Source organism: Eleutherodactylus coqui, chromosome 3, assembly GCF_035609145.1.
Source record: "Eleutherodactylus coqui strain aEleCoq1 chromosome 3, aEleCoq1.hap1, whole genome shotgun sequence".
NCBI lineage: Eukaryota > Metazoa > Chordata > Amphibia > Anura > Eleutherodactylidae > Eleutherodactylus > Eleutherodactylus coqui.
This window is the reverse complement of record NC_089839.1, coordinates 69508214-69535336: the sequence shown is the minus strand read 5'-3', so window position 1 is coordinate 69535336 and position 27123 is coordinate 69508214. Positions and strand designations below refer to the sequence as shown.

Below are 27123 nucleotides of genomic sequence, written 5' to 3'. Positions count from 1 at the left end.
AAAGTCACAACAGGGTAAAGATGGGGAACTTAAAACAATCTACAAACTACTTAAAACAAACAGAAAAGTGATAGCAAAAAATAAAAATCTATGTTGTACCGGTCTTGAGTTACACGTATACCCCAAAGCCCAGTCACACCTCTAATGGCTGACCACCTCTCATGCTATACATAAAACAATGCTTAAAAAGGAGAACACATCAGTACTATGTGACACAAAGTGCAGGACGTAAGTCACAGGAGTATTACTAGATTCTACTTAGTCTATGACCTGTATGGAAATGGATTGGCGACAAAAAACAAAATTGACAGATCTATCATAAAGAAGGTACACAATCCCACAAAGTTATCAACTTAATTGTGTAGAGCAAGAATATACAATGTAAAAGGCCATAGAAAGTGAATAGCAGAAATGCTGAGCATTGTGGGCTTGTTGAACAGAGAGGCACTTACATGTTCTCACTCTTGGATAGTTGTGGGCCAGCAAGAAACGTTCCACCCAGTTTTCCATGTTCTGTAACACCCAGCTATGCGCCAACTTGTTTCGTGGGGTTTGCACTGCCAGCCAATCCAAGCACTGAGACGGGTTGTACTCTATAACCTTTAGGAAGAAACATAAGGAAAAGCAAAATAAGAGTCTCTACATTTAGAGCCCAGAACCCATTAGGCTTCAGTTTGTGTTATGTTTACCTCCCATATTCTTTGTAAAATGTAGGAGGCGAAAGGAGGCATTCCTGGTGGTCCACCAGCAAACTCCATTATCATGGTAAGCAGTTTGAAGAAAGGATTGGCAGCCTACAATATAGAGCAGCACAACATTAATATTTCACACTCTTGCATGTATGAGACGACATTCTTCAGTACAGAATTCATATTTAGACTCAGAGTTAAACAGAAGACTGTAAAGACAATGGCTCTTCCTGTAGAAGAACGATGACCGACGACATCCTTGCTGATGCTAAAGTCCTCCATATTTGCTACATTTCAAAGCACGCAGAGCTCTTTGTCAAACATGATAATTTGCCTAGTTATACACTTATACGTTCTGTGCCCCCAATATTGCGGATGCTCATCAGGGTATGCTGAAAGAGGCGTAACAATCCAAATATGCGGAAGGTTAGCAGACCTAGAGAAACGATAAATAGAATTCCTAAAATAGTGAGGACTCCGTGTCCTATTTACAGAGTTCCTTGGTAATTTTAAGTGTTCTTTACCCTTTTTTGATTGTACTGCTAAAGATGAATTGTAAGAAGTCATGATTTCTCGGGCGTTTCATTGGGGGACACAAGACAATGGATGGATGCCACTGTATCACTCTTACTGATGCCGCCCAACACGCCTGATGCTTTCGTCTCCCACCCCTATCTTAACTGCACACAGAAAAAAGTTGCTATTTTCTGATGCTAGCAAGTAGAGGGAAAAAAAGTTATTTCTCTCGTTAATAAAAGCAAAGTAATGTTGTAGGACACCTTTCAAGAGCTAACAAAAAGAAGTGAAGTTAACAAGCTATTGACACTAGATCGGTCTTGTCATCAGGCTGATAAGTTTGACTTGCACACAGTAAAACTTCTCATGCTGCTCCCTAAATATTGTACCTTCGATCACTGTCGCTTGGTACCTTTATATTCTAGTTGCTGTAAAAAAAAATTTTTGACTTAATGTAAAATCTCTTTCTTATAGACTTCATTGGAAGAAGCAGAACCAAGGGTATAGGCTGCTGCCACCAAGAGGCGCGAGATTTGCATTTGAAGGGTAGGCACTGCTTCGTGTGGGCTGGCATCTCGCTCTTTTGGCCTGTCACACGGGATATTCATCTTCAGTAACTTATCTTGCCACCTGTTCGTGCAAATGCAAGTTTCTTTCAAACCAGACTACTCTGAGCCCACATATTCTTCCTGCATACTCTTAATCTGCAGCATTCTCAAGAGGCTGATGCTATTCTGAGCACAGATGCTCCTTCCCCCTGAATGTGCGCTCATCTCAGTTGGTAGCAGAGCTCACTTTTGCGTTTCAATCCACACTTCTCCTTTCCCCAGCCTACCTAAGGTCCTCTGCCCACATTTCAGGGCAAGTCTGAAATTCCAGGTAGCAACTCTCCATAGGGCTGGCCTCAGAAAGCTACTAAGGCGTTTCTCACCTCATCAGGGTTCCCAATGGACCAAACCTCCTTCCGGGCACCCTCCTCAGATCATTCCCAGTCTCCAGAAGAACATCTGTCCTTGGCTGAGTGTAAAGATATGGTGGACAGCCATATCTCTGCAGTTCAGTAATCACGTTCCTTTTCAATGGAGTACTAAAGAATGGAAGTACCTGGACAAGCATTTCTGAAAGCTCAAACGCTTTGACATCCTACATCAGCTAAATATAGGGTGGTAGATTTGGATAAACATGACACAGGGGTGTCTGCCCCAACTGTGCACCCCTGTGTCACGCATATCCAAATCTACCACGCTACATTCAGCTGATGCAGCCTCCCTTAAGGAGACCACAGATATATGAATTGAAGCGCTTGCCAGGTCAGCCTTTTAAGCACTATGCTTTTTCCTTTGCCGTCATATGGGTTTCTGAGGTCGTGTCTAACTTGTCCAAACAGCTCAAGAGCAGCATACTTTCTGGGGCTCCAGGCGAAGAATTAGCAGATCTTACCGATCAGATTGCCCATGCCGGGAAATATCTTTGCTCGGCGTCTTTGGAGTCTGCTAGGAGTTCTTCTCAGGCTTCTGTTAACATAGTTATTCACAGAATCCTGTGGCTCAACACATAGAATGCAACACAGCTTCCAAGCGATCTATTGCTGGCCTTCTCATTTTCGATTCCAGCCTCAACGAAATTTCAAAGGCCACCGGTGGTAAGAGTTCCCCGCTTCCCCAGTTCAGACCCAGGAGATCTAACCAGGAAAGAAAGGTGGTCCTTTTCGGTCCTTTCACCAAATTTCCTCATCACATATGGAAAAGGCCTTCTACCTCCCAGGAAAAGGTACGTTCCTACTGGCAACTTCATGTCCAACTGAGCCTCTCCAGTAAGCCTGCGGCTTACTAGTCCACCTCTACTTGAAGGAGTGCTCCCACAGAAGACCAACTTCTTATTTCCAGACATCTGGTTATCGGTGATAGAAAACGCTTGGGTGAACGTCGATTTCCACTGCTTCAAGAGTTTTCCTCTATCCCCAGTGACTGCTTCTTCCTCTCTGTCATCCTTCCCAATCTCCCTTCTATTACTTCATGTTGCCAGCAGGCTCTTCATTCCTTCGTGGACCTCTACGTCATTGTTTTAAGTCTCCACTCAAGAATGGTTCACAGGCTTTTATTTCAAACCCATTTGTCATCCTCTCCAGAAATGAAAATCTGGAGAATCTAAGGAAAACCTTTTACATGAGGATCATGGGCAAGCTGGTGGCTGAAATGGATATGATAACCTCTGCTTCATCTGCTGCTCAGATTAGAAAATCTCTTGAGGACAAGCAGTTTTCTTTCATGGATTTTTTCATTCCTCAAATTCTGTCTTTCCGCCAATCTGGCCTGAATATGGGCTTGGCCCTTAACTCTGAGAAGCCAAGTCTCTGCCTCAGCCTTTGTTTTTCAGCGGGCTCTATCCTTTAAGCCCCATGTCAAGATGTTTCTCCGGGGCGATATGCATATGGTTCCTCCATTAAGACTTCCTGACCCAGCCGCCACTCCCGACTTCAATTTGGTTTTGGATGCTCTCTCCATATCAGTGTGTATCCACTTGGTCATTTTCGAGTGAAAAGTCAAAATCCCTCCTTCAGGGTTTCGGCACACTCCACACGTTTGGTGGGTGCTTCTTGGGCAGTGCAGCTTCAGGCCTCACCCACTCAGCTCTGCAGGGCTGCCACCTGGTTCTCTGTACACATCTTTGCCAAATTCTACAGGGTGCACACCAGTCAAAAGATGCTGCAGACAGCAATGGGTCAGCATTCTGTCTGAAGTCCTATTTTTGTGTTGCTTGCCTCAGGGACTGTTTTTGAATCTCCCATGGTTCTGTGTCCCCTCAATGAAATGCCTGAGGATGTTTGATTTACCAGAAGTCAAAACCCACCCAAGCATTTTTTTCTGATATTACCATGTCCATCTCTGGTGAGAGGGGTGAGAGGAGAAAGCTTCAAGCGTGCAAACTAAATTAAGTAAAAGTGCTTTGAAAACTGTATTTTGCTTTGCCTATCTCTATCTATCTATATCCCCCCATGTACAAAAGAGCAGCTCACCTTGGCACAAGTAAAGGGTAGAACATGACATTTAGTACATAACTGTACTATAAAGAGGCGTACTAGACAGCCAATGAAAGCATGCACTTCAGTAAGGCCTCCTTCCCTCAGACGGATTTCCGCCGCGTAATTCGCGGCGAAAATCCGCCGCATTGCCCGCAGCTATTAGGTTCTATTGAACCTAATAGCTCAGGGCTCACGGTTCGGAATTCCACAGCGGAATTCCGCATCGTGAAATCACCCGTCCCCAACCGCGGCATGTTCTATTTGCTGCGGGTGTACGTGCGGACGGCTTACATTGCAGTCACTGCAAGCCGTCCATTCACGCTACCTTCCGCTGTAGCACAGCGGACGATAGCGTGAAATTGCCTCTCCGCCTACCGCATCATATGACACAGCCGGCCGCGTCATGTGACGCGGTGGGCGTGTCATGTGACGTGGCCGGCGTTCCACATGACGCTGCGGCGCGTCACGCCGAAGGGTCATGCGGGAGCGAGGACGCCGGATCCGCAGGTAAGTTTTGGGGTCTCCGCGGGGTGCCGTGACGTGCTCCGCCATGGAATTCCGCGGCGGAGCCCGTCACGGCCGTGTACAGCCGGCCTATTACATGCCATTTAACCAATGAAATGCCCATGCTGATTGGCAGGAGTTTCCATAAAGGTGCATGTGTCACAGATCTGGTTAATAAGTGAAAATATGTGCATTCAGAAATAGAAATAAGTGGTATGTATGAACTCTATGTCCTGATCATTTAGTGTTGGCAGGGTTTGAGAGTCTCCATTTCTGTTGGGTTAGACTTTTAGACACAAAAGTTTAATGCATTTTTTTATAAAACGTTATGCTTTTATGCAAATGTGCATGAAAGATCCCATGACTGCAAAGTGCTGGGTGACATTCGTACAATTTGCCAGGTGTCTACTTTCAGAAAATATATGGACAGCGATGTTTTTTGTGTGTTTGTCGAAAGGGAGAAAGGGTTAAGTAATATCGAGGGTAATTAAAAGTTGCTTACCTCTGGGGTCAGCTTTGCTATGGACGTGAAGAGCATGGACGCGATCTGAAAAATAAAAAGCACAACAGGTTTAAGAACAGATTGTGAACACATTGTCGGGAGCTGAAGTTTTCCTACATAATTCTACATTTTTGGGACTGTCAGCCTGTGCGAGCTCACTGTATTCACTTAGTAACAGATTCTTATGCAAACACAAACATACTTTAAAGCTTAGAGCATAAACACACTTAGTATCCAGAATGAAGTAAAAATGGATAAATATGAGTGCTGAGGTTACATACACTGATGAGCTACAACATCAAAACCCCCTGCTGAATATTCTGTAGGTATACTTTGTGCCACCAAACATCTCTGACTCATCGAGGCATGGGCTTCACAATACCTCGGAAGGGTTTCTGTGGCATCTGGCACCAAGACATTAGCAGAGGACCCTTCAGGTACCGTAAGATGCTAGTTGGAACCTTAACAGATAAGTTTGGTTTTTCCAGCACATCCCACAAACCCTTGATCAGATGGAGAATTTTGGCAATACACTTACTGTTAGACAATTTTGATAAACAAGGCCCACTGTGTCTGCATGACATTCGCCAGACAGGTAAGCCAGAAACTACGTTTGGCTGAGGACAACACTAGTCTTGAAAGGGGTTTTCCTACAAAATACTGATCTACAATATACAGAATAGGGAATAAATATCTGATAATTGAGGGTTGCCACCAATCTTGAGCATGAAGATCCCATTTACCCTTATTTGAATGCGGTGGCAGTTGCTCATGTCTACTGCTGCTCCACTAAACTATGGAATTGGGGAAGATAGCCAAGTACAGTGCACTACAGTACATTTATCACAATATAAAGCTTCATCAAATGGGGTCAGCAAATCTGCAGAATGAAGTGTCACTTCAAATGGCAGTGAGCTGCTCCAGGCATGGCTATCCATACAGGCACACTGTTAAGCATGTGTGAACAATGAATGGGCTGCGGTGCTCCCCTCTTCCTTCTTTTAATTGGTGCGGGGGGTAATCGGTGGGGGATCCACCAATCAAACATTTCCGGGCTATACTAATTAGCCATTAATGTTTAAGGCTGCTTTCACACAGCCAAGAAAAGTCACACAAGATTTGTGTGTTGCGATAAGCACAAATCTCGAACTAATATTAACCACATTTCTTTGGAATGAAGTTATTTACATGAGCGATTTTTTCCCCGCATCACAGTGCAGGAAAAAATCGTCATCCTACCTTTGGGCGTTGCCTTTGAACACATCGCCCATTGTTTGTAATGGGGCCGGAAAAGACAGTGCACAGTGTGAGGCGAGATGTGAGGTTTCCCATTGAAAACAAAGGGAAACACTTACTAATCCTCTTGTATGGCTGAAAGCTGCACCAGAGGAACACTACTTCCCTGAGGTGATGGGAGGTGGTTTTAACACATAAATGCCTTGCATCCGCTGGGACATTGCACATTCCCAAGCACGATATCAGGCTACATTTCACGGCCAGATATCGTGCTCGCCCGTGTGAAATTAGTCCAAGTCTTTAAAAAAAAACCTTTAATTCAACCACATTGAGGTCCCTTGTATATACGTATACAGCACAACTTTATATACTTGTTCACTAAGGCACCCCATGTTGTACTTACGTGCTCTGCGAGACGGTTGTTATATCGACAAAGGCTGAAAATGAGATTGCAGGTTTGCCGGATATTAATTCCATCCCGTATATGTTGGAACAGAAAAGGAAAGCCCTAAAACACAAACATCAGAAGTGTTATTAGATTATAACTTAACTGCAGTGCATCTGAACACTCAATGTGTATATTGAGACAGACAACGGTTACCTTTCCACCTGTTAATGCTGCCATATCATTCTGCGATAGAGTAAGATGTCTGCAGAAGGAAAAGGAAATTTTGTAGTTTTAGTTAATTTTATAAATGTGAATTTATAAATTCTAACATAGAACTTTCTTCCTGGGTTCCATCACTTTTACATAAGCATTTTCTTAAAGGGATTGTCCACGAAAGTTGACCCTTACACACAGGATAGGGGGATAACTAGGCAAGGGGAAGAGTAGGGGTCTGAAGAATTTCCAAATGATTGGAGTGATGGTTGCACATGTCTGGCAGGGTGTGCATATAACCATAGGGCAGTCCATATTCTTCAGGATCTGTAGTTTATTGTAGTGTGTTCCACATCCAAACTGCGGTAGCCAAAGACGTACATTGTATACAACTAAAGTAAAACATGCAGGAATGAGCCCTTACATTGAAGATTTGGAAGAGGACTGGCCTATTATCCAGACTTTTCCTCTTTTAGGAAGAAGACCACATGCTTTTTGTTATAGGTTATAGGAGCCGGTTATACACAGTGTTATGATCAATGTGTCTAAAAAGCAGATTGCTACATCCTCCAGTCATTTCAATACACCACCGGAAATATCTTATATATATCATCATCAATCATTACCGTTCTATAGAGGAAATCATGCATGCTTAAGATCTCTACCTAGAAGGGAACCATATGAAACAAAATTGAGCAGGAAGCCACCAACCAACCTTTCTGAACGAGACTGCTCCACCAGGAAGGCTATTAGAGCAATCATCTTCTCCAGAGCTGCTGGCCTGTACTTTTCTTCAGCAAGTGAAAGAATATCTTCTTCCTCCTCCTCTTCTCCTTCCTCCTCCTCAGACAATACTTCAACCTGTGGCTAAAAACAACGAACAGTTACAAAATGATTCAATTTTAATCAAATAATTTATGTATTCCGCCAACTTTAACTGCTAAGCTCACTACAATCAGGCCGTGTACGTCACACACTTACATTTTCTGGCCCTTTGGTTCCCATGTAAAAGTGTACCATGGTTGATATGGCTTGTAGGGACAATAAAAACTGGCTCTGAAAGAGAAGTCAGTAATTACCTATTAATTAATAATGAAGAACTGTACAAGTCAAAATCCTTCAGAAAATGATCAAAGCTTTAAGAAGCGAATACCAACACACAAAAGCATATATTTATATACCAAGGTGGTAAGATAAAGTCCCCTGGTGCAAGCACCGAGTCATGACTGACTCCTAGAGACGTTTTCTCGGCAGACTGCTTTTGCGGGGTGGTTTGCCATTGCCTTTCCCAGTCATCTTTTCACCACCCAACAAGCTGGGTACTCATTTTACCGACCTCAAAAGGGTGGAAGGCTGAGTCAACCTTGAGCCGGCTACCTGAACCTTGTGGGGATCGAACTCCCAACCTTCAGGTCGTGAGCAAGAGCTTAGGGCTGCATTTCTGCTGCCAAAACACTCTGCGCCACACAAAGCTAATGTAAATACACAAGCCGGTCTAGGTAAATTTTGCATCTGTCTACCAGCAACAAATGTGTTAAAAGGCCCAAGCCTCTTAATACATTTGCTGCATCTTATGGCATCACGGTGCGCCAAATGGAAAAAAATGAAGTTGAAGTAGGTTTTGCTAATAATTTATGCCAGTTTCTGGAGTAGACTATAGTAAAAGATGGGCGGCACGCAGCCCCACCCCCTAAAGCCAGATCGGACCACTATTTTGAAAGTCTGGTACTGTAATACAAGCCCCAAAAGTTGCAGTTGTGGCACATATGCCAAAACTGACTTTTGGATGCAAGAATTCTGGAGTTCAGGCCTTGTTAAATATCCCTAATTGTATTTTTTACACAAGTTATTAAAATCTTGATCGAGCTTTATTTTCATTCACTGTCTCTTATGGTTATGGCCAATGCTGTAATGCACAGCAGTGGCTATACCTGTGCGTTTCTAAGCACTTCACTGTTTGTATGGCCAGGCTAGTGGAAGCGTGCATTACCAAAGAAGGGACAGAAGCTTCCAACCCAGCCACCCAAGTGCGTAGGACTGCTCATGTGCATGTGTAGGAAAACTGCAGCCACCCTATTCACTGTATTTGGCACAGCAAATCTCATCAAAGGGCCATCACAGTGACTAACCCACTGCAAAATTGCTGTCTTCTATGTTGGGCACTGGCAAACTGCTGCATGGCATCCATGTAAAGAGAGTATGCTGCGAAATAGCATGCATCCCGATTATCATTAAAACTCTATACTAAAATGTTTGCTGCTAGTATGGCACCCCTTTCCCAGCACAAGCCCTGCATCGTTGTTCCTAGCAATGTCAATGCATATATAATACAGAATTTGTACAAAAACATACAGATGGCTTTATATAAACACACAAATAAAAACAAAAAAAATTACCTCTTCCTCCCCCATCTTGACAAACTCATACAGAAAGGCGAAGTATTCGGTCAAGTGCTTGCTGTGAGGTTTCACTCCATGCTCCATAATGGACAGCAAAGTTTTTACAAACCGAGTAACACAGGAGCGGCTGCCGATATCCTCTACAGGCCCGTCCATGTCATCCGAACTAGACAAGGGATTGAGGAGATAAAATGTAAAACCCCTGATAACATCTAAAAGAAATAAACGCCAAAAGCTACCACCTATCTTCTTGGTAAATAATATGCTTGGATAAGCCTTGGATGCTGGATGTATTACAATACTCTGTAATGCAGAACTATTTATTAAGTTGTGATCAATCAATTAAACATTCGTACATCTATAACATGTGAATCCCGATACCTTTCCCAGGAGAGCTGATCGAGAATAACTGAGGTCTACATGGAAAAGCAGAGGTCAAACTTCATAAGATTTGGGAGCTGTGGATCAATTCTCCCTATACTACCTGTACCGCTGCTCCAGTGCTCCAGCGCTTATTAAACCCCTCCCACTTTAGTCAGATTGCCCAGGGATTTCCCTTGCATGCGCCAGGACTTTCTTTTGCTCTGCCCTTTCCTCATCACTTATGTATGACAAGCATAGCTTTGCCATCGGCTGGTTAGTCTAACTTCAGGATGCAGTTTTGTGTGCCCCCTTTATGCTTATGTTCATACTCTATTACACTCACATGCATATATATGGCAGGGGTAGATGTTCTGCACGGTTCCATTGCACACATACAAATGCATTAACTGCTCACCATATAAATTAAAACGTCCTATACTGCTAGAAGAGGATTTCACTAGAGTGATGTGATTCCCACAAGATACCTACCCATCTTCGATGCCAGGCTGAAGGTACAAATGAGCATGTGCTGATCGCAGCCTCTGAATAACATGGATACAGAGACGCTGGAACATCTATTAAGGAAATGTAACACAAAAATTACACGTTTGAGCAGCAAACCAACAACTGACATTAAGAAACATAAATGTATAATAGTTAAAGACTATGAAAACCTTTGCCCTTTTTTCCCCCCTTTAGGGCGGCTGCATGCGGTATTCAGCATGTGAGAGCTCTCAGAGGAATTAGACCCTGTGCCAACCCGGCATCTGCGCGTACCTATATTTTCTTTTTTGCTGTACTGCTGATGGTCCACACGGCGAGCTGTCAGACATGCGCAGTACAGATTTTTATTTTTTTTAAACCCCTGCTTTTTCCGCGTCATCACCTGCGATGATGCAGAATCTGCGACCTTTCCACAATGTCAATTGTGGATAGGCTGCGGGCCAGACGGCTTCCATTGACTTCAATGAAAGCGGTCTGCACGGGATCCGCGTAAAAATAGTCATACTGCGATTTTTCCTCCACGAGCGGAAAATTGTGATTGATTTCAACTCATGTGCAGAAAAAAAAGCGTTTTTCAATAGCATGCATTGGGAGGTATTTGCTACGGAACCCAGAGGCAGACGGCAGCTCAGACTTCCGCAATGCAAATATGCCCGAGTGCAGCCGGCCCTTAAGCCAAGTGTTTTTAGAAATGAATACTTTTTGTAATGGATTTTCACAAAAAAATTCCATTTGTCTCATTTCTTCGCCTGTACTGTTATCCAGGGTACAGCAGACTGGAGGACTGAAATTTTAAATTCTGTCAGAGTAAACTGAGTGACTCCTCTCCGAGCCCGTTCTCCTGCTGTGAGCACACATTCACTGCCTTTCCACAGAGCTACTACAAAAGACTGTACGACAGGGGATGATGGAGGAGATCAGGAGGACAGAGCAGAGAAAGCTACCATTACCGAGGGCTTTTATTCACTCAAGGTGAATTTTCTGCTTTTAGGCGTGAGGGGGAACGGGATCAGTAGCTACTCAGACACAGGCTGAGATGGAGGACAGATAGCTGTGTAGTATTGAGTGGGTGTGGTTATGTTAGGCAGCCTCTGAGAACAGAGCTGGGAAGGGGAGCTGAGCATGTGCTCCTTCATGAGAGAGATGAGCTTATAAGTGCTGGGAACGCTCCCGACCCAGAAGCTTGACTGTAGCAGAGACTGCAAACCAAGTATGAGGTTTTCTAAATGCATGAGAAGGAAAACTCAATGCAAAAATAAAACATAAGTGCATCCTTTTTTCCGCAGGGACTAAGTAAGATATCTGTGTGTTGCTTTTTCACACACAAAAGGTTTCAATAGCCTTTAATTGCTACAACAGGTCAAAGTTTTCCAGCAATTCTTGATTACCAGGCTTTCATTTATAATTTTACATAAATATGTAAACACCATGTGACATTTTTTTATCATTAGGTTGTAAGTTAGTGACAAAAATATAAGAATCATCAAAATTTTGCAGGTGACTGCATCATAATTACTTTACAGCTGCAACGTTATGGAGACTGGCAAGTTTTACACTTTGTTAATTTGGACAAGAGAGCAAGTGGATAAACCCTTTAAGGGGGAACAATTTGACATTTCAGGAGATGATTTATATATGAAAAAATCATAATAAATTCCTATTTTTAGGGGAGGATCTCTCACCCACCTGCCTCACAATCTGATTTGGGCACTTGATCAGTATCTGCATGGGCCACCAATCATCATCAGCCATGCGGTCCAGGAACCACTGAGAGGAGAAAAAACAAAAAACAAAGTCAGAACCGCTGATACCGTCACATTGTGAATCCCTTGGTAGTTTATATATATCTTACCTCACAAGCTGCCTGGCTGTTGTTAAACTGCTTGGTTAGTAGCTCAATCCACTGAAGCATTGTGGGCTGGAGGAGAATAAAATATTACATTTATAATAAATGTACACAATACATAAATCTACTGTTATATGCACATATATTACAAAGCTCAACAATCTCTTATCAGACACAGAACCTTCCCATAAAATCTTAAGATTCTTTAGCAGTCTTAGCGATTGTCCCAGGTTACTAGTTTCCATGTGACTAGAAACGCTGGGAAACATGTTTGAAGAACTGAAGCAAAAGTAAAGTTACATTTCTAAGTGATATTAATTTGAGTAACTTGAAGTCACTTTGGTTCCTATGGGTGACACCACGACTTATCAACACAAGTTATACAAAATGTACAGTGTTCTTCCTCGTCAGTCTACTATGTATGATGCTTTTAGTTACTAGAAAATATCAGCAGTCATCTCTTTTCCACTGAGGCAAGAGGTTTCCATGAACTACGCACTCACAATTCTCTGGTCGCACAAGCTTCATACTCCCATCTCTAAGTGGAACAGTCTGATCGATCATAAAGCAGCATAAAGGAGACTTAGCTCCGCCCCATCCCCACCTCCTCCCAATGCAAATAGTGTAAAGGGGCGAAGAGGAGACGGAGAAGGGGCGGGAGCTCAGTGCACTGCTCCTGGCTCTTCTAGCCTCCTCCCCCTGCAGAGAGGGACGCCGTATATTGGACGGCGTGAATACCCGGCCAATATACGGTTGCCTGAATAAGCCCTGAAGCAGATGGTGCCCATCAGTGATTGACAGCAATCAACAGAGGAACAGATATCAATCATTGATTGTAAACATCCACAGGGCTTAACACGTTTCAACTGGCCCTGATGAACATGTACAAACACCATCAGGCTGGTGTGAGTACTACAAACCTGGGGCAAAATCTAATTATAGTCACAGCAATCACTTTAGCCATCTATCACCTTAAAGGGGTTTTGGCATTAGAAAACAAAAATTCTAAACACACCTATTCCTCCCCAGTCAGTCTTCTTAGCACATCCTCTCCCCGCTGATCTTCTCCTGTCTCCTGCAGTCCCCCCGAGTCACCTCACCTCCAGCTGGCCAATTCTTCTTTTTCTTCTTCCGGCGATGAAGCGTCCATTGCTGGCATTCTCCTTCCTTCTGTCACTAGTGACGTAGCATTCATAGCCTAGCAGAAAGTGACGAGCTATTGCAGAGACTGCACATGTGTGCTATCTCTGTGCAATACAATACGAACTCTCGCAGTGAGATAGCATGCATGCGCAATCTCTGCATTCCTGCATGGGCAGTGAATGCTACGTTACTAGTGACGTAACCTACACTGACCTGCCGAAGAAGAATGCAGAGAATAGACGCATCAAAACAAGAAGGAGGATCTGGTCGGCTTGCGGGTATGTAACCCAGGGGGGCGGGCTGGAGAAGATCAGCGAGGAGAAGATGTTGTAAGACGACTGTCTGGGAAAGAATTGTGATTTTTTTAATGACAAAACCCCTTTAATGACTTTAAAAGGGCCACTCTGGTGCCATATTTTTTTTTCATTCATTACGTAGCCATTTCCCAAGTGTATATATGTGTCAGCTTGTGTTACCTTGGTTACTTATTGCTTTCTATCTGAAAACTCCTGGTCAATTTTTCCTCAGATGGTCAGGTCATGTCTGTCCCGACCAACTCAGTTACTTAGGGTTATGTATTTAGTTTCTAGCCAGTTTCTCAGTCTGTGTGATGCTATTACATGCATCTAGAGAATCACAGGGGCAGAACTTTGTCTGACTAAATCAAATTGGAGCCCTTCACAGTGACAGACAGACTAAAATATAACTTTTATTCAAGACTAACATAAAATAATGACTTGGGCTAAGAACAAGACAAACATAAAGACAGAGAATATTACAGATAGGTGGGTAATTGGAGTTATTAGAATCACCCCACCTAGGCTATGGTAAAGACGAGACTGAAGAGTCGCTAGTGATGCATCAGATAGTCCGTAATTTAATGAGTAGAACCACGGGTATCAGATATAAGTCTAAGAACACTTTGGTACTGGAGCAAAATTGCTCAAAAAACCTATGGAGATCGCACTGGTTTAGTCGTCACTTGCGATTAATTAATCCAATGGTCACTAAAGTGGGGCCCCAGTACCTATAAACTATAAGAAAAGTGTCACGCATCAGTATAGCGACCGTCTGTAACAAAGTGGTCACATTCGGATAGGTTGATGATCACAGGATTTGATAGTTACTTAGCCAATAATATGATTTGAGGAAACCATAAAAGTGCCTCAAGTATTTGGCTCAGAGTAGTATCAGTCCATATCATTTGGAAAGAACGGTAAGCTCTCTTTAGTATAAGTATAGCTCAATATACAACTCATAACTCAAGAGAGAAGAATGGATGACCTTTCTTTATGTGAAAGGGTGATTACTGCTCAGGAATAATTACTGCTCGTAGAAATATGATTACTTGCTCAGGAATAATTACTGCTCAACGCGTTTCCCTACTAGGATTGTTGGTAGTTCATCAGGAGCAATTGTATGAGTTATGCCATACGATATGACAGGTTCATTGAGTTGAAAACTCAAGAGAAAGAGAGAGAAAGTACCACAATCGTGTTTTGAGACACGAAGGGTTAAATACTTTGTCAAATTTTGAGAAAGTGCCACAATCTTGTTTTGGGACACAAAGAGTTAAGAGAAAGTGCCACAATCGTGTTTTGGGACACGAAGGGTTAAATACTTTGTCAGATTTTGAGAAAGTACCACAATCGTGTTTTGGGACACGAAGGGTTAATTACTTTCTGCCAGATTTTGAGAAAGTACCACAATCGTGTATTGGGACATAGAGGGTTATATAATCTCTGTCAGATTTTTGTTGGTGTGGTCATGCAGGCTAGTTAGGAGATGTGCAGGAGATATACTGATTTATAGAGAAATACTGCACATCAACTAACCTCAAAGAATTGAAATGGGATCAGAACTAGAAAGTAGGGGATTATTCAGGACCCATACTTAGTTCATCATCCAAACTTTGAACAAGGTCGCTAAATAGCGAAATAATAGCGGTCTGCAACTTGTTCATATAATAAGCTCTATAGATATATAGTAGCCTGGGACTAGTCTATCAAAAAAGAAATAGAGTTCTAGGCTACATAGAGCTTTTTTCAGATCCCTTTCATTCTATCAAGGTCTCTAGGCAGCGCATAGTAGCTTAAGCAGAGCGGTGTCTTTGCTGCCTAGATATGAGACCTGCATCCAACACACACACATTCAGATAAAATAACAAAAGTGGTAGAGCCTGGAGCTCTGATGGTGAGCTCAGGCATTATCAACCCGTGGTTCTACTCATTAAATTACGGACTATCTGATGCATCACTAGCGACTCTTCAGTCTCGTCTTTACCATAGCCTAGGTGGGGTGATTCTAATAACTCCAATTACCCACCTATCTGTAATATTCTCTGTCTTTATGTTTGTCTTGTTCTTAGCCCAAGTCATTATTTTATGTTAGTCTTGAATAAAAGTTATATTTTAGTCTGTCTGTCACTGTGAAGTATTACATGCATCTACCAGTGAAATTGCCTAGAGGTATATGCAGGCACACTGTTACTGATCACACAGCTCCTGTCACATACTTATAATAGAGAAGATCACAGCTCATCCTCCTGACTGTATACATATACTGTATAGTTTACTTAGAAGAATAAAGAAGGTAATGATTATTAAATTGTCCACCCAGCAGGTGGGAATGATATAGCCTCCAGCTGTGCTGATGCATCATGGGAGTGATGTGACAGCAAAAATCTCACCATCAAGATGGTGCCTCATAACAATCAGACAGGGAGCTACACTGCATGAAAGAATGCAATATACAGAGGACACCTCTAGAGTGTGAGGCAATCAAGTGAGGAAGGGAAGTGTGGGGGGCAATGCCCACCTTTATTCAGCCCCCCAATAAATACCTCAGTGCCTCCGGCAACAACCCCAGTATGTACATCTGGTGGAAGTGAGGTGACAGCTGTAGCCAGTCAGAGGCTGCAGCGTCAACCAACCACTGTCCTGGCATCAGTACTCACATTGTGGGTGCCATGATGCCAGGAATTCGGATCGGTGACACTGTGGTCTCCGTTTAGCTGCTGCTGTTGCCTGATTTCCACTGGACGTACAATACCAGGATCATCACCTGACCTACTCAGCAGTTTCCTGGAGTGCTGAAGAGAGGCGAGCAATAACTTTATTTTTTAATGCAATGCCCTGGTATTTTAAAAAAAAAAAAAAAACAGCTTTAAAGGAGAGTATACTGCTTTAAGACAAGGGTTGTATTTCACCATGCTGCGCAAAGTTGCTGGTGAGGAGCAAGGGACTGCTATTCAGTCCTCTGGACAATGGACAGGAGTGGATCCACTGACTTTGTATGGAGTTTTAGTGAGATGTGTTCGTAAGATGACTGCGGCAACGCTTTCATAATAGAGCAGGAAGCATCAGCTTATTATTGGACTCTGCGGTCAGTGTATGAAATGCAGGATTTTAGCATTTAACACGAAATGTGATTTATATAATAGGTCATTCTCTGATAGCAACATTTTTAAAGGGAAGGTGTTAAGACAAAGAAAGCATTAATGGCCTATCCTTAATAGAACTGTCAAATACCTTTGGATTTTTTTATATTGAGGACCTGTCCACTGGACTATAGATAATTAGCGTGGGTCTGCAGCTTGAGATCTCCGCCGATCAGCTGGTTCCTAGTGCCGTTGTCACTACGGACAACGCAGGAAGAAGAAATGACTTACCATAATACAGTGCCCCGATTTAGTAGTATAGTCACAGCTCCTTGGGAATTCAATGGGAGCTGAGCTTGCAATACCAACCCAGGCCTCTGCACTATGGTCAGCATATAGGTCTGATTCCGTTCTGTAGTGACAGTAACACCAGGAATCAGCTGATTGGCGGGGATCTGGAGCGACAAATCCCGTCAGTCATCTGTTGATGACCTGTGCTGATTAGAACTAATCAGTGGATAAAAACCTCAAAATTCCTGGACAACAGTTTTGAGTTAAGCAATCAGTGTATGATTGGTGCGGGGGGTCTGATCCCAGGGACAGGAAAAAACTGGCCTCTGAGTGAATGCGAATGACCTCCAGTACTAGACAAAGCCACACATATGGGCAAGACGCTATGCCTATATACACAATGAATGAGTTGCAGAACTCATTGGAAATCCAGTGGACCTTTGGAGTGCTGATGGTTGAAGTCCCAAGGGTTGGATATTCACCAATCATCTATTGATGGCCTATCTTAACCAATTAAAAACCACCGTAGCCTTGTGATGAATGTCTTCTCTGCTGACCCCTATACAATGCAATCAAAGTCTAACAGAAAACATAGCAACATTATTCAGTCTTCCAACACAAGAACAACAATGTAGTAAACATGGAGACTATTTGGGCAAATAAATGACATGATCTAATGTGACACTTGTTATATTCAAGATTGCTCCCCTTTCTCTACTCAAGGAAATCAGCAACTTACAAGTAGAGAATACATGTAAAAATGCTAAGCTGGAAGAAGAGAATGGGGTACTAGCCCAAGATGGCAACAGCTGTAGGCCTCAATCAACTGTGGTCATTAGCAGCATTTGGAAGTACCCCTCTCTCTGTTTCTTACCTTCCTCCCCAGTATTCTCCAATCCTGATTCTTCTTTGTTGACTGACAGCACCAACAGAGCAACAAAGATTGTTAGAATCATACAAGCGTGCGGGGGTTACTAGGGAGGAAGGGAAAGCTACAGCGCTATCTTTTCTATCAACTAGATTCATTTGATTGGAGAATATAGTCATACGATATATAATACCCATGTCTAATATTCAGAATGTCAATTAAATGCAATAAAAAAAAAAAAAAGATGCAAAATATACCGTTCATCTAAAAGCTGAGCTAAGGCCTTTTAAAAATCTACGATGCTCAATATCTGGTACGCTTGGTATTTTATAACCCTTTTTTTATATATATATCCATTATGCAACAGGCATTACATGAAATAAAGTTAGCTTTGTGGATTCTTCTCCAAAAAAAAGCTTCAAAGTGCTAATAAAGTGGCTTTTGTAATGTTCAACATTAAACAGATAGAATGAAAAATACCTTCTCTTTCGAATGAATGAACGTCTCCAGAACAAATGACGTACTAAGCTGTAAGAGGGAGAAAGAAAGAAAAAGAAAAAACTTAAGATCTATTTCATTCAAGAATACATTTATGAGAAAATGCCTATCTTTTGAGGCACACTTCAGAAAAGGTTCATTTATACGCAAAGACAATCTTTCAAAATAATTGAAAGACTGACATTTTTAGCGATCATTTTGCATAAAGTGTTAATGGACACTAATGTCTATTAACACTTTATCACCTTCATTTACGTGTAAAAGGGCCTTGGTAAGCTGTCTGCAGAGCCCAGCATGTGGGCTGGGCTCTGGACACAGCTACACTATTCTTGCATGGGCTGTCTGCAGAATACAATGTAATCTCCCAGCACCTGCTGAGAAATCAGCATGTGGTTTGGGGTATCGCTCTCCGGCTGAACAATGGATTTTAAGCTTACCTTAAAATCATTGTTCAGACAAAAAGTAAACGATGGTCACGTTCACACGCAACAATTATCGCTCATTTGCCATCGTTTGTACAAATTTTGAGTGATTATCATTGTGTGTAAATGTGCCTTTACTTAGCAGCTTAACTCCACAACCATGATGTTTACACCAGCGTCCGGTTCGTGGTATTAAGTCACCTAAACAATTGTATCACTCAAAGTTTATACATTTTACTGCAAACGCCTGTGTGAGGGAGGCCTTACACTGTCCTTATTTCTCTCCGTACTCTATCTTTGGCATGAAATATGTGGACTGCTTTTTTAGTAATAGTTACATGCTACAGTCATACAGATAATAATTAAAGAGGAAAGTTTAATAGATTTTCGACAGATGGAAAAAAAATTCCTCAAATTGGAAAAGAAATTTTCACCCACTGACTGCTGCCATAAACTAGTGTTTCAATTACTTACTCAAAAAAATAAAATAAATAAAGGGTATCTGTCTGCTTTCAGATATAGCTAATACAAGCGCAAAAGAGACTATTATATATTCAACACTCGAACCTCCGGTGGTTCATCAGAATCGGAGTTAAAATGATCTAAGTGCTCATATCCACAGGTGGGTCGAATCCGACCCTGCTCGCGGCCGAGGACCATCTGGGTCTTCTTTTTTTCTATATTGTGGACAAGAGCGGAAGCACCGGCCAGCGCACATGCGCAGATTTTTTTTCTTTTCAAACTCCTGCCTTCCCGCGGAATCCAATGGAGGCCGCCCGGGAGCCGCACCTAAATGAAGCATGCTGCGATTTGATTTCTGCACCCAAAAGGTCCACAAATCAATTCTGCATGCTTTAATTCAGTTGCGGGTGCCCATGTTTCCCTATGGGCGGCTTGAACTGCAGATCAACGGCAATTCAAATCCACCCGTGAACATTGGGCTTAACTCTGGTTTTCATGAATTGCAGGAGATTAGGGTGTTGCAAAAACCTAGAAATTGTGCTAAGCTCCAAGCACTGATTAGACAAGAATGGGTTGCTACGAGTCAGGATTTGGCCCAGAAGCCAATATTTAGCATGAAAGGGGGGAACTGCAGAAGTCTTGAAAAATAAAAGGTCAACACTGTAAATATTAAGTCTTTGCATAAAATTGATGTATTTGTCAATAAACGTTTAAAACCTTGTGAAATTCTTATCGTAACCATAGAAATATCTGAGTAAAAGATCAAAACGCACTGAAGCAGCGAACTTGTGAAAACCAAAATGTGTTGGTCTCAAAAGTTTGGGCCAGTACTTTACTTGAGGGCTTGTTTTTTGTGGGATGAGTTTTTTTTATTTTTCAGTGGTACGATTTAGTGTATTATATAATATACTGGAATACTTTTAAAAATCTCCAAGTGGGAGACTTTGGGGGATGCAGTAATTATGACGTGTCTTTACTCCGTGGTTTGGTACAATTGCAACAATATGTGTAACATTTATTTATATATATATATATATATATATATATATATATATATATATATATATATATATATATATATATATATATATATATATATATATCCATCCCCTTATTTAATTGCAATATGTCGCCATCCTTTGACACCCATGACCTTTTTTTATTTCGATGGGGCTTTGCCAGGGCCCTTTTTTTGCAAGGCAACCTGTACTTTGTATTGGTACCATTTTGAGGAACATAGGACTTTTAAACTGCTTTTTATTGATTTTTTTTTCATAATTGTCATCCTGTATGTATCTTGCCTGTGCAGACAATGAGTATTACCTTGGCAGTCATTAGTGATACTGCTTTGGGGTCTGGTAGTGTACTTGGGATACTGCTGCATAGCTGCCACATAAACCTAAATAACAAAATGAAAAAGGCTGAATTTCAAACCTGCAGAAGTAAAGCAAAGTGATGCAAACTTTAGGATGCTTACCCAAAATATGTGTGCTCAAAAATATTCTTGTCCTGCAGAAATTGCATGTTGTCATGCCAGATCCACTGCAAAACATATTTTCGTCAATTTTAATTTTGCTGTAACATGCTTCAGAGCATTCACCAATAAGACTATGCTCACACTGCGTCTAGAGTCTCAGATGAAAATATACACCAGGATGTATACATTAAACGGATGGCATTAAAAAAGTATATTTTTTTACTGGGTACTACTACATGGAATAGCATAATTTGCTAGAGTACTGCATTTTTTTCTCCTTTAGGGGCATACGGATGTATGATGGCCAGATGGAGGCTAAAACACTCTTTTGGCCTTCGTCTATGGACATATTCAACACACAGTCGGCAGGCTTTCCAGCGTACACGCAAAAACACAATGTGTGTAGCCTGAGGACATAAGCATTTACTTCTCAGCAAGCTGTGCTCATTTTTTTGGGGTAGCTACAAATAAAACTGGTAGGTGTGAGCACAAAAACAAACCAAAACGCAGAAGCATGATTGTGTATGCATCCAAGATAGATCTGATGGTGATCCATATCACAGTTCTGCAGTTACTTTACATACCTCAAGAAGTTCTGAAGAGACATCAAACTTCACTTCTTTGCTGGTTTCCTCCTCTGGTTCCACACGCTTATAGAACAGCATATATGCACTGTGAGTCTAAAAAGGGTTGAGGGGGGGGACAACAATTAGCGCCTACTATTCACATAGACATATGCAACTGCTTCCAGAGGACCAAGTGCCATCCTTCCAAATGCTATACTCTTAGGGAGAACTGAACAGGAACTTCCCATATGCCTAGCAAAATGAGTACTGAGCAGACAGGTTAGGTCCCTGCCCTGATTGGGTACAGATGTAAATAACAGATCAAGCAGAATATGGAAACTGTTACATAATCTAGACAAACGAAACAGAATCAGAACAGTTTAAAGTGGTTTTCTGGTTAAAAATACTATTGATGACCTATCATCCACCACTCGGGACCTCGACCAATTAGCTGTGCGAGCGCAACCTGTCAGTGCCGCAGTAACAGAGGTCGGTGCGAAGCCTCATCCCCCACTTTGTAATGGAGTAATCCCCCATTGAGTAATATTGAGTGGACATGGCTACAAAGCCTCTAAAAAAGGGGGAAGCTGAGCTTTTGCGGTTCATGAGAGAGACCAGCTGATCAGTGCTGGGAATACTCCCCAAGCAACAAACTTCAGTGAAGGGATTAAGGCACTGCAAGTACGAGGCTTTCTACATGCATTAAAACAAAAACTCAATGCAAAAAAAAACAAAACAGATAAGTGCATCAATTGTTTTCTGCAGGGACTTTGTAAGATGCGTGTATTGATTTTTCATGCATAGAAGGTCTCCATGGCCTTTAAATGTACACAGACCATTCTTCACATACCTTTTCAAAAGAGAAGTCCATAAATTTATCTGTTACAGAATCGTATGTCTTTGTCTAGGGGAAAAAACAAGACAGAACATTTTTAGGTTTGTTTTACAACAATTGCTGCTGAATTTGCTGTTTAAAATGTAAATGTCAGCTTACACCAACACACATATGCAAAATGATATATATTTACAAGTCATATGTACGGAAAATTCTGTTCACATCTGCATGCCTTCATCTAATGGGCTGCCATTTTTCCTATTTTATATATAGGCCAATGGGATCGTGCAACATATCCAGCACAGTGCTGTGGACACCACAGTGAGGATGAAAACAGAGCCTTAGGGTTTTAAATTCCGCGCGGGGCACCCGTGCGGATAATCCAGAGTTCACGCAACCCGCAGACTATTCATGGGCGCCCGCAGCTTAATTAAACCATGCAGGTTTATTTTCCGGACCTTCCAGTCCAGAAAACAAATCGCAGCATGCTGCGTTTTGCCGCGGGTCCTACAGGGATGGCTTCTGTTGTAGTCAATGGAAGCAACCGATCTGCAGCACACCTGGAACTGTCACTCCGGTTGTGCTGCGGGTCCTGTGGGAAAACAGGAGATGTAAAAAAGAAAAATCTCCACTGCGCATGTGCAGGGGGCAAGCTGGCCGAGCCGCCCGCCCACGTGCACGGAGGAGACGCCGGACGACTTGCACGCACCCGGACTGGTAAGTATTGTCCTCATGCCATGGACAGGGTGGGATCCAGCGGTGGGGCTCCCGCCCACGGAACCCGGCCCATCCGTGGACATGAGGCCTTAGGGTATGTTCACAAGTTGCAGAATTTGGTGTGGATACGTGTCAAAATCCACAGCCTACATGCACATTTTGATGCAGATTTCACAACCTCATTTGAAGAGAAAAATCAGCAACATAAATTGACATGCTGTAGATTCAAAATCTGCAGTGCAGGTCGACTTGTGCTGTAGGTTTTCTATCCTGCAGCGTGTGGAAGAGATTTCCTGAAGGCGGCTTTATTTACACCAGCAAAATTCTGCGCTGGAAAAAATATCTGCCTTGGATTGCAATAGAAATTTACATCAGAAATCTGCATAGTTAACACGGACTTCTATAAGTAGATGCCGCATGCAAATGTGTCTCCAGAATGGGCACGACAATTGTATTATCACTGTCATGTGGATTTTAATTCTGCGCCGTATGAACTATAATGCAAATTCCCAATAAATTCAATGGGATGTAAAAAAAGAAGTGGATTCCAAAAGCGGAACGTCTGCAGAAATCCTACGTGTGGACCTTAGAATTCTGTTAGGACCTCTCACAGAAATAGAGGGGACATAAAGTACGTTTTTCTGTTGTCTACGTCCCTAGCAAGATTCTGCAACATCATTTTTCATTTGAAATTAGCCAATAGATTTAAGTTTTATAGTACATTGCCTCAAATACATTTGGTACTTTAATAACATTTTTTTGTATTTTGCTTATCTGTGCAAATATTTTGTGTGTTCTTGAGACCTACCTACATTGTATTCTAGCGCAGATATGTAACTCATGGAACTATTACAGTACAGCTCTTCCTTTGTTGCATATACCACAGAATAGTAGTCAACAATCTTCTATAACCGGGGTACAAACGGTTTTCTTTTTTTTAATCCATGGCCATTAGAAAACGGAAGACTATTTTCAACATTACTGCCGTTACTGCTGTAAGGAAGATAGTCCGCACAGAATACGGAACTTTGTGGTTATAGGACAGTCAGCGGTTCAACTTACCGTCATTTCCCCACCAAAACATTCTGACGCAAGCTGCGCTGAATCAAAAGGCTTCACTTCAGCGTCATTAAAAAGATACCTAGGATAAAGAAAAGAAAAATTAGAATTTTTTTTTTTTTAATGGGGGCAAATTATAACCTTAAGTATAGTAGATGGTTTTAATGGTCGACTGAACAAATCATCCACTGCCTTTTGGTTTCAGAAATCAACAGCTCTCAAAATGCGTTAATGCAAAAATGAAAAAAATTCTCGCAACCTGAAGGTCAGAAAATGCTCAGTACTGAAAGTGTTAATACAAATCTCTCCATTAAACATTTTTTAACCAGGATGCAGCGGTACTGTGCTGATGACAAAAATTGAAAATTTCTAACAGTAATTCCCCTTAAATTACTCCTTTTTAAAAAGCACCTGAGTTTTCAACAAGTTATCTGAAATACAACAGGTTCTCCGGAGGCTTCCTACACACGGGCGAGGACAATACCGGGCCATGAAACGCGTCCCAATATCGTACTCACCAACGTGCAAGGCTTTTTTCTGTTAAAACAGCCTCTTAACACTTCTGGGTAGTTGCAATTATGAGGCATGCCTTTTAGCCGTGGTGGTGGATCAGCAAGTGTTTCCCAATGTTTTTAGTAGGAAACCTCGCATCACACTCGCGTGCACATCGCACACTACGCAATGCGTTTTACAGTCCCACTGAAAACTATGTGCTATGCTTTCCGAGGAACACGAAAAGTTAGAACATGCCACGATTGTTTTCCGCACCGCATGGCGCATATATATATATATATATATATATATATATATATAAACTTCATTCAAAAGAATGGTGTTCATATTTTGCGAGATTTGTGTGACTTGCAACACAAAAATATTGCGCAATTTTCTGGCTGTGTGAAAGCGGCCTTACCCTCTCATTTGCTGCTGTTTGTACCGTTTCAGGTCTATAAACTCTGATTTTCAGGTGGTCTACCCCATTTTTCTGTTGCCCTGTTGTCTGCTGTCCACTTTCATAAAAGTTTGAAGCAAGCCTAGCATTCTGCCAGAAGTTCACTGTCCTGCACTTCCTAGTTCTAACTTCTATGTGGAAATATGGTCCAATCAGAAGTGGAGCAGTATCTGAATGCCCATCACTCTGCTCTCCCAGGACTGAAGCTCTGTACCCAATGACAGTGGATTGCAGAGAAGCTGGAAGGGAGACCCTTTTCAGCAGCCATTTCATATGTGAATTACAATGGTAAATCAACACAATTTTCAATACAAGTATATTACAAAAAGGATGCGACCAACGCAAGCTAGTAGATGCGTATATATTGTCAAAAAAGTTATGGCTCTTAGAAAATGGAGATTAAAAACCAAGAACTCACCGCCAAAACTGGCCGAGACAACAACTGGTTAACAGAAGCAATTTGGAGATACGCAAATTTTTGGTTTACTCAGGTGTCCACCCTTATTTTATCTCTAATTTGGCTAAAGAAGTTGTCGAGGATTGTTCTGACTTTTACCACTGATGACCTATTCTCCCGAAAATTGATCATCAACAGTGAAAGTCTCAGCAGTCCCAGATAATCCCTATATGGACTGCAATTTCACATGAAACCAATTCAATAAAATTTTGTGAAATGCTAGCAAAACCTCGGCCACAACAGATACATATACCATAGAGATCTTGTGACAGAGTACCACAAAATTCTGTTTTTATAAGCGGTTATCTCATGACACACATTTGGAAAAAAGGTAAAGTACATATCTGTACATAATTATTTTCATGGAATAATCGAGCAAAAAAAAAAAAAAAAAAAGAAATTCTGCAGATTTTCATTATGGCTTTCACCGGGTGCTCTAAATAAAGAGTTAATGTTATAATTCAGGTCGTTGTGTAATGTGTTTTCAGCATTATAAAATAAAACTACTACTTTATATTATATTTTTATGTAATCTAGATGCTTTAACACCCCCCCCCCCCCCCCCTTCACAATCCGAGCTTCCGTGTCCGCCCTTCAAAGCTGTTCTCTCTAACAGAGAAGGGAGGGGTAGAGCAGAAAGCGCGGACACAGACATGAGCAGTGTGTTGTTGGTTTTATGTAAGAAGCAGGACAACCAGCTATGTGAAAGAATTACAGACTCTACAGCAGCAAAGTGGCAGGAAATGTAAAGACCATTTTTAAAAAATGTTTCATTTCGCATTTAGAAAACAAAAACAAAAAAGCAAAAAAGGTGTCGCTATCCTTTAAACAGTAAAAAAGTGTCAGCACTACTGCTGACAATGCCCTCCGTAGGCTGCACACTGCTGACAATGCCCCCCGTAGCCTGCACACTGCTGACAATGCCCCCCGTAGCCTGCACACTGCTGACAATGCCCCCCGTAGCCTGCACACTGCTGACAATGCCTACATTCTGCTGACACTGTTCCACAATTACAATATAAAATCACATGAATGGAGTTTACAAAAACCTACATGTGTGGACAGGAGTGCATCCTGAAAACTTTCAAGCATGCAGCATGCTTTGCTGTTTTACGAATTTTTGGATTTATTCGCAGGTTGTACTGTAATAGGAATTCACAGCACGTACTTACAGAGTATTTCTATGTTAATGCCGTCCTCAGTCCTGAGACTGGGATATTTAAGTGCGGGCTTATATTTGAGTGGGATTTGTCCAGGCTACATTATCCAATACTACAACCGATTTGATGAGTCAGTACTGGAGGAGTCTGCAAACTTACCACTTATTATTCTTGTAAGCATGTGGGTTCACAATGTCTCTAATGAAGCTGTAGTAATGACCCCCATCAGCGGTACCAGTATGAACAGTGACACCAATTAAATCGTACTCATAGCTCTCAGTCTCCTTCAGTTCTTCGCCATCCTCTTTTAAACCTAAAATATTAACCGATGCAGCACACAAATTATATTTTGGATGGAGGTTGTGACTGGTTTTATACTAACCATATATGTATTAAGTAATTACACAGTTACTGCAATGGGGAGAAAGTAGGGAAATGTTAAAGGATATCTCCTAGTCTGATTATAGAGGATGTCAGACTTCAAAGATGTTTAAACAGCTGGCCATGCACTAAAATGGCAAAAACAGCAATACTCAACTCTCATCTTCTCCTGGTAAATGGCATAGAGGCTCCCGCAGTGATCCCAGTTGTGCTGACAGCAGAAGTCAGATGACATCTACAGCCAATCAGAGGCTGCAACTTCATCATCCATTCT

At 41.9% G+C, this 27123-nt stretch overlaps 1 protein-coding gene across 1 annotated transcript in view; it reads right to left on the bottom strand.

Annotated features, from left to right (window-relative positions):
- USP34 (ubiquitin specific peptidase 34) overlaps nucleotides 1-27123 on the bottom strand; it is a 127701-nt gene that overhangs the window by 18044 nt on the left and 82534 nt on the right. The window contains exons 49-66 of the mRNA XM_066595726.1: nucleotides 26628-26781; nucleotides 23903-23981; nucleotides 22139-22192; nucleotides 21307-21402; nucleotides 20723-20787; nucleotides 20569-20644; nucleotides 18344-18391; nucleotides 12189-12254; nucleotides 12023-12103; nucleotides 10322-10407; nucleotides 9467-9635; nucleotides 8052-8126; nucleotides 7786-7937; nucleotides 7071-7119; nucleotides 6873-6977; nucleotides 5234-5278; nucleotides 690-794; nucleotides 453-600 (exon numbers count right to left, since the gene is read on the bottom strand). Coding sequence (XP_066451823.1) covers nucleotides 453-600; nucleotides 690-794; nucleotides 5234-5278; nucleotides 6873-6977; nucleotides 7071-7119; nucleotides 7786-7937; nucleotides 8052-8126; nucleotides 9467-9635; nucleotides 10322-10407; nucleotides 12023-12103; nucleotides 12189-12254; nucleotides 18344-18391; nucleotides 20569-20644; nucleotides 20723-20787; nucleotides 21307-21402; nucleotides 22139-22192; nucleotides 23903-23981; nucleotides 26628-26781 — 1653 coding nt within the window. The remainder of the gene's footprint in view (nucleotides 1-452; nucleotides 601-689; nucleotides 795-5233; nucleotides 5279-6872; nucleotides 6978-7070; nucleotides 7120-7785; nucleotides 7938-8051; nucleotides 8127-9466; nucleotides 9636-10321; nucleotides 10408-12022; nucleotides 12104-12188; nucleotides 12255-18343; nucleotides 18392-20568; nucleotides 20645-20722; nucleotides 20788-21306; nucleotides 21403-22138; nucleotides 22193-23902; nucleotides 23982-26627; nucleotides 26782-27123) is intronic.